Below are 14,075 nucleotides of genomic sequence, written 5' to 3'. Positions count from 1 at the left end.
TGACGGAGAAAGGCCGATATCAGTGTGTATTGAATTCAGCTTAAAAATGTCACTTTCCAATTATTTAAAAGGTAAAAAACAGTAAGTAATGTAACAAATTTGGATGTTAAATAATGTCACATTTTATTGAATGTTATCCTTATATTAGGCATGGCGTTATGTGCTTATCTTTACCACTTTTTACTTTATGGATAATTGGCATGCTACGTAGTTACAACATGTGTGAACTATTAACAGTCAGATATGGGATATTAAATATTTAGATTTTTTAGCTTCCTGCACAATTTGTAAAAAGTCACTTACGGGATATTGACATTAGGCCTTCGATACATTAAATGTATCTGAATCAGTCCATAAGTCTTATATAATTATACAAATATTTCATTATAAACCTGCATTCAGGAGGTTAGGGGGTAAGGAGTGAAAGTAGTGGAATAAATGGGATACTTAGGTCCAGCAACCTGGTCCCAACCATACTAACATTCTTCAAATAGATTTCTTAATAAACATTACTTTTGAATATTGCCTTTTTATTTAAAAAAATGTCTGATAATATGATGATTTCAATAATATAAAGAGATTGATTATATCATCTAAACATAAGTGATTGATATAAAAGGTATGTAGTTACTATTTCTGTGATCAATATCCTTGAACTAATTTTATTTATAAATTATTAAGTATCGGTTAATTGTAACGTTTTAAAAAAATCCTAAAATATATCTTCCGTATTTCATATAAGGAATGATGTTTTGCGTGAAGACCTTCGTGAACTGCTGTGTACTCTTTGGTTTCTGTAAAAAAAAAAAACGAAAATGCCATATAGTATATATTGGACAAGGTGGAAAGTCTATCCAAGGATGTACGAAAAAATGTCTAAATTTTATTATTCTTGTTATTTATTGGGAACTTTACACTGGCATCTATAATTTGGGAATGTAGAGTATATGCTTTATAATGTTGCACTCCGGCGCTTCTAATATTGTCGGTAATTTTCTACAAACACGTATCTCAAAAAACACAACTTCAGGAAAGGCAAATAACAACGTTATTGTCTCAGTTTTTAATTTAGAAATAAATTTGCTTCTATGAAATATCAATTTAGTATAGATACACATATTTTCAAAAAAATGTTGTTTCTTCAATTTATCGCTTTATACTTTCGATTGATCAGTCATATTGTCGAAGATACGAGAATGCGTTGCAACTTTAATGTGAATATTACTGCAGCAAACACGTATCTTGACTTATGAAAAAGAGCTTCAGTATAATCATCTGTCGGAGTTCAGTATTCTGTATACTTACAAACACGTAACTCAAGATACGAGTATATAATATTTATAAAAGTCTTTTATTGTGATACGAGTTTTTTGTTATTGCTTAAATATGTGCGTATTCAAATTCTGAATTCATAAGATCAAACAACTCAAAACTGACAAAAATTGAGAGACGTTTTATATATATATTCTAAAATATATTTTTTACATATATTAATTACCTGTCTATTTTATTATTACTACAAGTAAATATCATTTGATCTAATTGTATGCGAGGTAAACAGGCAAAGAGGCATAACATATAGTAAAGAGTGCAAAAAGTGCAAAGTTGTAAAACGTATAGGTACACCACAAATGGAAAAGATTGCCGAAAGTCCCTCTATAAATAAAATTGTGTACCTACACTCTCATGATATTTTTTTTACCATTGCCAAGAAAAATGTCGGAAGTCATCAAAATGGCCAGAATGTCTTCTAAAACTTTGCAATAAACCTTTATGCAAAATGTGTCCCATTATTTTGAGAAACCATCACAATTTCCTATTATTATAATATGCATGTATAATTGAATTTAATAACTGTTTTTTCAGTGCTTAATGAAAACGACAGCAACACTGTTTTTATTTGTTTTGTTCATTTTTCAACGACTTAAAATAAATTGGAACTGTGCCGAAGACCTGGCAAGAGTCTGGCAAGTGCTCACGCTTGTCGCGCAAGAGATGACACGCCGCGATTGTATGTGGACGGCACAATGAGGTCACCTGTACCTGGAATGCGCTAAATGTCTCCTAATTTTTGTCAACGGTTTTTATTCATCGTCAATACTGACAACCTAAACAACGCATTGATACCAACTTATTTAGTAGGTAGATATAATATTTATAAACCATATTTTATTCTATTAATAGGTATGATAAATATATAATATTAATTCCCATAATTTTATGGATGGAATAATTTAGGGATGTAAAAAAAAAACTGCTTATAATGAATAGCAAGCCTAGTCTCAAAAGTCACTGGACGCCACTGATAACTATGTACCTTGTTAACCATACTTTGATATTATATTTGTATAAAGTCAATGAATGTATTACCATAACGCCATTTCTGGAAACAATTTTGCATTTAATTTTTGGGCTTATCTTCATAATGCCAATTTCGCATTTGCAGTTTTTCTCGTAGGAAACCTTAGCCATAGAGCTGGTGATTGTCTCGGCGGCTAAGCTGATATATTGATCTCGTCTCTTCTCATCCATTGTGTTGAAGAAATTGGTCGAATACACATTGCCGAATGTCTGCAAAATATATAAAAAGCTTTTTAATCCTTTCTTAGTAAAAACATTTGAGAAATCACCTGGGTTATAATCCATCAGTCATGAGGTTCTGATGAAAAAGGAGAAAAAGTAATTCCATTCAACCTAAATGATTTGTATTTTTTTATTCCTGGAGGGGGATACGGAGCCGAATTTACCCATGTGTGTGCGCCTGATCTCTATAGATCACATTGGCGAAGGGTGGAGATAGGCTGTTAAGATCCGCCATAAATAATGCAAACTAAACTTTGTCAGTCATATCTAATTGTTTTCATCGAACTAAGACTACAGTTTACAAATTAATGGTGTTGGTTAATTTTTAAAATTCAATTTAACCATGCAAAGACCAAACCATAATAGATAGGTAATAGTCAAAACATACTTGAAATAAAATATCTAAAATTATACCATTATATCATACATAATTCTAAATATTTTATAGATAGAATAATATTTTTTATCTATTGTTTGGTTTACGCAGGGCTTAATGAATTAAAAAAAAAATAACCAACAACATATTATGTAATAATATTATGTATTTCTAATTCAACGAAAAAAATAAGTATGAATGAAAAAGTGTGCACAATTTTGTCGGATTGCCCAAAATATACCAAAATTATTATGGTTTGGTTTAGGCAGGGTTTAATTGATTTTTAAAAACTAACCAACACCATCTGTAAATTGTAGTCTTAGTTCAATAAAAACAAATACGTATGAGTAACAAAGTTTAGTGTCCGCTATCTAATATGTCAGATCTTAATAGCCTAACTCCACCCTTCGCCACTGATAGATCCTATACATCAGGGATGGCTAGTGCGTTGATCGTGAAGGAATTGTTGGTCGATCGCGGACATAATAATAATATTGTACTATTGATTTAGGAAAACATTAATAAAATAAATAACGTAAATTCCTATCCTTGCAATTTGACGAGTCGGTAGATTACACGGATATCGCAATACTATGCGTTTTTATTCGATTGGTTTTTAAAGACATGTTTGCTTTAAAAGAATTATTAACAGTTTTACCAATGGAGGAACGATCCAAAAGAGAAGATATATTTAATGCATTTAAGTCGAATATTAATCGTATTCGATTTCCTATTCATAAACTAGTATCGGTAACGACTGATGGAGTTCCTGCTATGGTTGAGAATCATGTTGGGTTTATTACTTTATGTAAAAATGAGGCAACAGTAACCACTTTTATCAGTTATCATTGCATTATACACCAGCAGGCATGGCTCCCACAAGGGCGGGTCTGACAGGGCTCTTACTTGGGGGGAGCCCGGCGTAGCGGGTCGACCAGTTAAGTAAGAAAAACACAAGCCACAAATTTCCTCGAATAGTAAAAAAGTCGCCTGCAGCACTATTTTCCTCAAGGGATATTTAAATTTTCAAATACATGGCTGTTCGACGCAATTTATGTGATATGATTATTGATGTAATTAAATGATAATTCATATTGTATAGAATTTATTTTAAGCGTGTTTCCTGGCGAAGGGTTGTAGCTTGGCTACTACAAAATATTCGATATACAGGTAAATTGTGTAACTATGTCGAAATTACAGTTAATGTGAACCTACTTAATTTTTTTAGAAGTGAAAGACCTTACTTAAGTACCTTCCTATATTATTGTCGTTAATTCGATGTTTCTGTATCGTTATTTTTTATATTATGTATAAAATATCTGTTTTCAAAATACATATTTGAATTATAAAAAATGGGGTTTTATTGTTCTCGCATGATATAATTTATTAGAGGTGATATCAGTCGATCGATCGCCATAAATAATTTTTTCGACTAGTCGATCCTAGAAAACAAAAGTGTGGCCACCCCTGCTATACATCAACAATATAATCTTTTGAATACTTACACTCAAAGCAAAATCAATGCATTTATCTTCTTCGTAACTCAAGCCCTTCTTCAGATGTTTACCATTGTTATTGTTAAGGACGAAAGCAGCATTGTTATTGAATCCTAAAAACAATCAACATTCTGTTGCTTTAAAGTTTTGTCTTTTTTTAAATATGTATACGATATGCAAGATGATTTATTTAAACATTTGATAATTAATGCCATTGAGAAAAATATTCTCATGAAAATATGTTGGTCAATGGTGTCTTTATTGCATTATCTCTGATAGATGGCAACTATAGACAACTGAATATTTTTGAACTGAACTGTGAGGCCTGAACTGTGAGGCCTGAACTGTGAGGCCTGAACTGTGAGGCCTGAACTGTGAGGCCTGAACCATTCTTCAAATCTAGGAGCGAATCTTATTAGAAAAATATTTTGAGGCACACTATAATATGGCATTTGATGCCTATGGGTCCCAGGTTCGAATCTTGGGTCTGGCAAGTACACATTGTTTTTCAGTGAGTCAGAGTATGGACCTAATAGGTTGAGCAAGTGGCTAACATCCATTTCTCATAAAAACAAAAATCTGTTAATAAAACCTCCACCCTGTAAAGATTATGATCTTTTTAGAATCGGAGAGGGTTAAAAGAAAAATAAAAATAGTATACACACAATACCTAATTGCTTTTCTTCCAGATTGTTTGTTATGCAAAATTTTACATTGTTATTAAACTTCGTTAACACTTCAAATAAAAGAAGTTTCCACCAGATAATTGTTTGTGACGTAAGATATTTTAACAAAATAAGAATAAAGAGTGATCGAAATAATTGCAATCTTTCTTACCGACATAGTCCTTATAATCCACATTTGCCTTTTTGTAAATGACTGGTGATATTAAGTGTGCCACTATTCCTTCTTCTTGCATCATATGCTGTATATAGTGATAAGCTTGCTGTAAAATATAATAATTCAATAAAAATACGCCACAAACGGTGAAAGACAAAATAAGTATAATAAAGATCCTCCTCCGCACACGTAGTCACCGAATGTGGACACTAGTGGTTGGGTAGAGCCACTAGTGGCGTCCATCAGTGGTGACTAGAAACGCCTGGGTCAAGCTACCGGTGACAGTCACTATATACACTCACAACACACGCACACGCCTTTCAACTCTCGGAGGTAGACTGAGAATCGCTGGCGTTTCTACCTAGTCTGCCACAGCTAGTGGACCGAACACATCCATTCAAGAGCCTAGTATACGAAGCGTTTATTGTAACCCATAGATAAATTAGACCGCAACAGAATGTGTCCACTAGTGGCCGAGCTGTGGCCGCGTTCGGTGGCTCAAACTAGGTGGAAAGTGTCATCTCCCGTCAGGTGCGAGAGCGAGAATCGCTTTCCTCTTTTCGCTCAGTATGCTGGTTGCTGGTCATCGTCTGTTATTTAGGATTTGGGAGTGAACTAATAAACACCTCGGAATGGTCGAAAACGGTGATTTTTATTTGACTTATACTTTTACTACTTATAATATTTTTATCAATTTTTCGGAGCGCGAGTTGTATATGTTTACAATTGCAATCTCTGGAAGCTGTCAGCGAGAAGCGCTTTTGCGCTGGAAGCTATCTCCAACCACAAAACCGGTGTACAAAAATGCAGTGTTGCCGGGTATTTTTATTTTCTCATAATTGATCATTACTATGAGTCAACTTGAAAATGGTTCCGGCCTCTCTAGACCCACAGAGGAAACATCCTGAAATGGGGACAATTCGGGGGTGTGACAAAAGCCCATCCAAAATATTGATATTTTGTGGGCTTCCAATTGCAATAAATCAACTATTGAAATATTTTGATATACTCACATTAGCTAAGAAGCCTGATTGACAAGGCTCAGTATTAACCATGATAAGTGATTTAGCAGCCTTCGGTCTAAGCGGCAGTTCATTTAAGCTATAATAAGCAAGCTGGATATAATGCATGCCTGAAAAGTGCCAAAAAAATTATTATCAATAAAATCACAAAAATAATGAATTACATAGATAAGTCAACAATTTTTAAACCAATTTCTTAGTCTCAACGGTGACGATATCTTATTTTTTTTTTCATAATATATGTTTTACAAACAACTTACGAACTTCGTAGAAAAGATGGTGAAGGTTGGCAAGAGTTTGACGGGAAAATGCATCGATGTACTCATCAATAATTGTGTTGTTCGTGTGAAGAGTCAGCTTGGAGTCTGTTAATTCACCATACCAATACAATGGATTTTCGAATGGAATCTTATTTCCAGCCAATGTTTCTAAAAATAATATATTTTAATTCAGATACAATACAGAGTTTTGAGAAAAACACATTTGAAGTTTCTTTTGATTGAAAAAAAATCGTGTGGAGGTTATTTCTTAATATTTTGAAATAAAATTAAGAGCACATGTGACTTATTACTCAAAGATTGAAATGTAATTTTTATTTTTTTCTTATTTTTCATGTCTTGTCATAAGGGCCCTTTTTCTGCAAGAAAATCTTTTTTTTTGTGCAAAGGACTTTACACATCTTAAAATAATTACACATAGTACCTACTGTTTTCTTATAATATTTTTGTAACCACTGCACATAGACTGGCAAATCATGTGCATGCTATGTTTTTGTTCTACGTTAATTGAAGATTAGTTAACAAATACACAAGCGACCTTTATTTTCTATCGTAAATTGTAATTTCATGGATTTAGCTCCAGAAATGCCATTTGTCCTATAATGTAGAGAAAAAAATTAAGAACAAAACTACATTCATTACTCAAAACTGTCAAAATGTCACAAGTGGCCTTTTGCTTTTGGGGCAACGATAATATACCTAATAGGTTAAGTAAGTAGTTATAAATCTATTAAGAAATTTCTTCTTAAGGCAACCAAGATGTTTGTAATAATTTCTGTAACTCACGGTTTTCCACATCGTAATAAACTGGATAAATGCTGTTCTGCCTAATTCTAGCCAAGTAGATCTTTACGTCTTCAATCTTACTGTTCTTTAGTTCTTCTAGAACTTTTGTAATCATCGGGGTGACTAATTCTTTGAAGACTTTTTCATTTATCTAAAAAGCAAATGAACATTTATTATGAAGTTATTATGGCAGTAAAGTTGGTGATCAACAGTAGTTGTTGTTTTAATGAAAAGGACTTTTGTGACAAATAAATTCATATTTTGTTATGATTTTTTCAAAAGTTTAAATCTCAATTATTTCGTCGTTATTAGTGGGAGTTTAGGCATCACATGATAGAATATGAAGCATTCATTTTATTACAATTAACATTTGTTTTAAAGATCACAAAGAGATTTTTGAATAATTCATAATTAAAATATTATTTTTATGAACTTTTTAATAGTGGAATAATTTGATTTTGAAAATTCTCAGATGAGATTTCTTTCAGCATGCACGAATTTCAAAGGGCGAATTTGATTATTGTTACAGATTCTATTCCCAAGACTAGTTACAACAAACCTATTGTATTGTTCTCTCGCTCGGAATCTAATAGACGTTTGGCGGCGACTATGACTTATTTTCCGTCAAATTATTGAACTTCACACTAATGCGGTATGTTTATAGAATTATAGATCATAACTTGAAATCCTTTCCCACAACACATCAAATTTGCTCCCCATAACAAGCCATAGCTAGCAGCAGTATGTTGTTAAGATTGTTTATGCAATCACACCAATATAATAAAGCCTTATTACAAAAGGTTACAAACTACGGAAACAAAATATTACTTAAGTACATAGATTAGATCTTGATTGTTAATTACCTCAGCAGCATCAACAACCAAAACAATGTCAGCTTGCGTATCTGGTACTTCAATGTCAATACCCTTATCAGTGGATTTGTATTCATGTCCATCAAGGTTGCAGGACACGCAAACTTCGGGAAGGAGGAAAGGGATGTCATGATACTTGCAGGCGAGAGCGTAGCTCATGGCTATCTGGCAAGCTGCAGAAGACGCTTCTTTACCTGGAGGTGAAACTTCATATGCTTCGGAGCAAGCCCTCCTATTAATAAAAGAAAAGTTTATAACTTCTAAATTATAACAGATAGTGTTCAAATATTTTGGTTTCATGCCAAAAAATATTACAAATTTTTGGATAGATAAGTTGTTCAAGACATATTTTCACATATCTTGGAATAATTCTTCTTCTTCTTTGGCCATATCCAACCCTCAGTAGGAGCATATGCACACCACGCCAGCATTACAAGAATCCCTGTCGCTCGCCAGTCTTCTTGCATCGCTCTAGGACAAACCAGCATCCTGTAGCTCCGCCGTATACACTCTATAGATAGTATTTAGCGACCTTCCAGGACGCCGGAATACGGTTGGCTTGAAAAACAGGCAAAGCCAGGTTGGAATTCTCTTCTGGCATCCGCAGCATGTGGCCGAGCCAGGTCCAACGTCGCCTCTTTACTCTCAGCGTGATGAGAAGCTGCTTTGTGCTTTCTCCTATCTCCTCGTTGCTCCTAAAGTCATACCACCCCACCGCACACCCAGTATCCGTCGCAAACATCTGTTTTCGAAGCTCAGTATACGGTTGCTCTGAGCCTTCGTAAGGTGCCATGATTCGCTACCGTACAGCAGAACTGTCAGAATAATATCCATTTCTAATTCTATGCATAATGTCTAAGTTAAGGGAAAAGCAGTATGCTGCTTTGAAATTCTGTTATCGTCTGAACAAAACAGTGAAAACATGTAAATGAATTCCTTAGCTCCTGCATCAGATTTTAATTACATTATTCATGTTCTATAATTTAATATTGTAATCGAAAGCGCTTTTGTCGAGTTATCAACTATTCAAATAAATATGCTGATGGGCCTGGTGATCAACCTCTAATTGTCTGGTGATTATCTGGAAGGAATGAAACCAGAGGAGCACCGGTATTAATACACCTTCATTTTGACCATGTCCGATACTAATAGTATCATATGGGCCTCCACAGAGTGAAGGTTTGTATTGACAGATTTTGTTTTTACAAGAAATGGATGTTAGCTACTTCCTCAACCTATTAGGTCCACTTCAAACACAAATTGAAAAACAATATGTGAATTTGCCAGAACCAGGAATTGAACCTGGGACCCATGACATGCTGACGCTTAAGCCACTCGGCCATCGCAGGGCCGTCAAATTAATACACCTACCTACCGAATACTATTACGTACTTATAGGGGTTAACGTCTACCACTGCTTTGCAGTAAGAGAATTGTAAATCTTTTTCGAATATGTCTGTGCAAATTGATGGAATGGGTTCAGATTTTGGTTCATCCTTTTTCAGTCCACCGACAGCATTGTTAGAGAAATCTTCTTTGGGACAATTCGTTTTAAGGGCATGCATGCTTCTTGCGTCGCTTTCTGAATCTATTATCTGAAAAAAAATCATGGCCTTAGAAACTTTTTTTTAAATTTAAAATGTTCTTCAAGCCTAGTCACAACAACTATGTGGGCATGATAAATAGATGTACATGGACAGCTCGATGACTTACCAACTATTTTTGAAATTCAACAAACAATCCAAAGCTGACAGCATTGCTTGAATTGAATCCAGTAGGATTGAATTAGTTATCCTTTTAAAATGAGTTATTCCAATTTTTTAATGTGATTTGGAAGATAAATTAAAATTACCTGTCCTTCAATATCCTTATGGTCATCGGCAGGTTCATTATTTCCATCTCCGAGAAGTCCTCTCAGCTTTCCGAAATAATATCCAGATGTTTTGAAATAGCAAAACTAAAATTCAACATGATCAGTAATTTAATAGTTGACTGTCAATGTACTGGAGTCGTGTTATGCTAATGGTTAATTATTAACCATGACAAAAAAAAAATCCTATATCATAATCAACATTCACACTTTGGGTAATTAAATACGCAATGATGAAAAAAATATTTTTGTGCTCTTACTGAGCTAATGTTCTAAGTGATCCACCATCATGATTGTAATCCGTAACATCATGATTGTAATAAAGAGCCATGCCGTCCATAATGGCAAAGGCAAATTTTTAAAGGCGATAAAATATCCTATGATGTTTTGAAATTTAAACTTTTCATACGTCATGGCCAGCTAACAAACATCAGACTATATAAACTACATCACATACACTCGTCCATTTGAGAAAACTTTTATACTTTTATTTAATCTTTTTAATGATATCCCAAGGGGTTACAGTCATGTAAATTGTACATATTACATTTCACCGTAGTACAGTTCGCCGTGAGCTTTCCTGTCGGAAAGAGATAACCGTATCCTATACAGTCTCCAATTTAATTAGATTCAGTGTGAATATTAATTTCATTTTCATAGCCGATTTTGGCAAAGTTCATGAATTCAAGAATGAAACTTAACCTTACTTAACTTAACAAATAATCCAGTACATTGGCTATTTTTAAAAATTTGTTTGCCGCTGGCTTCCTGTATACCGACAAGAACCGTCTTTTATTTAGACATGAATTTTATATCAGTACTATACGACCCAAAGAGGTCGGACGGTCTTTAATATACGACCATATAATTTCCGATACAACATTTCACGGTAACGTGCGATACGGCGAACTGCATACCTACAAATTTCCAGACACGATCCCAAGGAATGCGGTCCTACTAAGGGAGCCGCTGTAATGGACTCCGTAAGATACTACAATTTTATAAGGGAGAGAAATAGATTATTCTATCGAAACAGTTAAATCGAAAGTTAAGTATACCTAAATGCACTCATACCATTAAATATGAATATTTTGTTTCTGTAAATTCAAATGAAATTAACGATTGCATTTCAACTTTTCTCATTTCTATTTCAAATATCATTTTTAACTTTCCAGTTGAGAGGTGAATAAGTAATTGTACCTACCTATTTTAATACTATTTTTATTGTGAAGAGATAAAAATCTTGATAAAAAATACAGACTAAATATTTTTAGCACTGCACTTTTTGTTGTTGAGACTTACACTAAGAACTTTTGTGCACTTTATGAACACTCCATATTTAGATTTCAGTATAAATGTGTTTCCTTTCCTGTAGCCTTGAACATCGCCACTCAATATAGGGAAATTATTTTCTAAACCTTTTAGTGGACCGTCCAAGAATATCTGGGGAAAAAAAATATTTTATTTATTATTTTATCGAATAAATTATGAGATGTAATACAAACTTTGTGTTATCAACGATCACACACGACTTTGTCCACGTAAAATATGAAAAGAAAAGGTAAACGGTTATACCCAATGAAGTAATAGACTTTCTAGTACCTATTAATACTTGTTTTATTTCTAAGTGTGCGTTTCTCAAGTCGTGTCCCGCCACATATTCTTGCAAATGTTTCATTTTCGAGAAGTTTCTTCTGAGATGAAACTTTATTAAATGTCTTCCAATTTGATACCAAAAGCCGTGCAAGTTTCATCAATATTAATCATATGGTTTTTGAGTTATAACGCCATTAACTCACTCGCTACTGACTAGATAATGATTTTTTTAATTACCACCTTTAAAATGCACGTTAATTACATTGATCGGCCGCCTGGTCATTACACGCCAGGTGCGTCTTCAGCGTCCAAAGTATGTGTTTATGTGACAAACCATAACGCATATGATAGAGATGTAAATATTGAAAAATATGTTCAAGTTTTAAGTTTATCCCATATTTCTCTACACTCGAGAATCGTACTTTCTTCTAATCACAATAGGCACAAGAATTTTTTGACTTGTTTCTTGACAGAATATTATTCAAAAAACTTTCTACATGTCTACAAGCGTCTAGTTTCAAATTCCCCTAAAACGGTTTTTGAAAAATTTTGAGTTGGATATTATGTATGTAGTGAGATGGATATTTTTGTTACCTGATGAAAAATTGAACATTAAAAAATGCCAAAAACCGTCAATACATATGATCAAAAATTAGGGTAAATTTCAAAACCCGCTAAAATGGTTGGGGGTGCTTGTCAAATAGGTACCTCTAAAATGGATAAGCCAAAATACTCTTTAGAATGTACGAATTAAATAATAAATACATAAAGTTCACAGATTTAACAGATAATTATGAGCTTTTCTCATTTCTTTCAAAACTAGGTACCTAAAATCATTTTAGGGGGTTTTGAAACTAGGCGCTTCATATTTAATTTATAACCATATTTCCATTATAAAATAAGTCCATCCACTCTTGGAGCAATAACGATTGAAATAAATTAATAATCAAAAGATTAAATAAGCAAGATGGGCACTATGATATTAGATTTATTACCTTTCCTTCATTATTAACTTCAACTACGTTGGCGTCTGCATCAACAAATAGGAGAGATTTTGTATTTCCGCGTTGCTTCATAATGATGGAGAAGTTGCCATCGACAGAGTCATGAGCCACTTCAAAGTCACAATCCTGCGGGAAGTGTAAATAGCCTCCGTCAAAAGTAAACATGTGATGTCCTCCAGCAATGAATCCCTTCACTGAAAATCACAAAATTATGGATATTCATTTATATTTTCCAGGTTGCAGTTCATTTCAGATTAGTGTTGTTCATCGAAATTTTACTTATAATATGGCTGTCAGGTTTCTTATTTTACTTACGATCATAAGGTGGGAAAACGTCTTGGATATCAAAATCGGGGAATCGGATGTTTTGGATGTACATTTTGAGATCATTCAGTAGTTTTAGCAGGTCAGTACTAGTTACATATTCTTCAACGTCTTCGATCTGAAAAAAAAAATGAATAATTATGTAGAGGCAGCACAAATGATGGAAACTCTAACACCAATAATTTTTATTCAGCCATCTCTTCAATTCCATCATATGGGGAGATAAAAATGCAATATTATGAAAGTGAAACTGATGAAAGGGTTTACTATTAACCCCTGTGGATGGATTTACTTGCAGCAATATTATGTATTTTAAACTATCGCGATAATAACTGTTTATATGTAAAAGTGCTGAATGTCTCGCCAATCTCATTCTTCAAGAGTAAACGAGACGCGATGTTATCATTTTATAGTAATATTTGACAGGTAGTAAAAATCGGTTAACCTCAAAATGGGTCTCTGCGCGGTGTAGTTTGTTTTTTTACCGGCAGGTTCGCCACCGTAATTCTACTGCACAGGCGCAGATATTGCACAGTCCAATAATTGTCGCGTAAAAATTTAGGAGCTTTTGAACTTTTCAATCCATGCATGCAATAATAATACGTGTTTACACGTGCATTTTTTTGTTATGACTGCGATAATATTTACTGTCAGCAGTAAATCCATACACGTGTATACGGGGTTTACCAGGGATTTAATTAGCCATACTTTTACACTTTCATATTTTGAGATTTCTTTGTCAATTCTGTACTAACATAAAAATGTCTAGTATTACCGCACAGAATAATAAAAAGTGAAACAATTAAATAAAAACTGTTAAGTACATTGTTATGAATATAATTGAAATTTTGTCTTACAAGCTCTAGCAATGATGAATATAAGTGAATATATTTCTTCGACACCTTTTTTCCCTTCATTTGTTCCAATACTCCAGCAACCAACAATTTTCCTTTCTTAACAATCTCATGGACACTGGCCGCATCCTTATCATTAGACAATTCTCCATTATGTGGCTGTGAAAATAATAA

The 14,075-nt window shown here is 33.6% G+C and overlaps 1 protein-coding gene across 2 annotated transcripts in view; it reads right to left on the bottom strand.

Annotated features, from left to right (window-relative positions):
• Nucleotides 1-513: 513 nt before the first annotated feature.
• Nucleotides 514-14,075, bottom strand: part of LOC147067417 (apolipophorins-like) — a 121,447-nt gene continuing 107,885 nt past the window's right edge. For both annotated transcript variants that reach the window (XM_085953938.1, XM_085953939.1), the window contains 14 exons: nt 13,905-14,060; nt 13,039-13,165; nt 12,715-12,917; nt 11,426-11,566; nt 10,106-10,210; nt 9,646-9,848; nt 8,245-8,485; nt 7,382-7,532; nt 6,578-6,745; nt 6,309-6,427; nt 5,293-5,401; nt 4,465-4,568; nt 2,371-2,571; nt 514-794 (listed from right to left, as the gene is read on the bottom strand). In XM_085953938.1, the coding sequence (XP_085810064.1) occupies nt 702-794; nt 2,371-2,571; nt 4,465-4,568; nt 5,293-5,401; nt 6,309-6,427; nt 6,578-6,745; nt 7,382-7,532; nt 8,245-8,485; nt 9,646-9,848; nt 10,106-10,210; nt 11,426-11,566; nt 12,715-12,917; nt 13,039-13,165; nt 13,905-14,060 (2,121 nt within the window). In that variant the 3' untranslated portion in view covers nt 514-701. The remainder of the gene's footprint in view (nt 795-2,370; nt 2,572-4,464; nt 4,569-5,292; nt 5,402-6,308; nt 6,428-6,577; nt 6,746-7,381; nt 7,533-8,244; nt 8,486-9,645; nt 9,849-10,105; nt 10,211-11,425; nt 11,567-12,714; nt 12,918-13,038; nt 13,166-13,904; nt 14,061-14,075) is intronic.

This window comes from Rhyacophila brunnea, unplaced genomic scaffold, assembly GCF_057557595.1.
Source record: "Rhyacophila brunnea isolate RB1 unplaced genomic scaffold, BYU_Rbru_1.0 scaffold_4, whole genome shotgun sequence".
NCBI classification, from domain to species: domain Eukaryota; kingdom Metazoa; phylum Arthropoda; class Insecta; order Trichoptera; family Rhyacophilidae; genus Rhyacophila; species Rhyacophila brunnea.
This window is presented reverse-complemented; position numbering and strand designations above follow the sequence as displayed.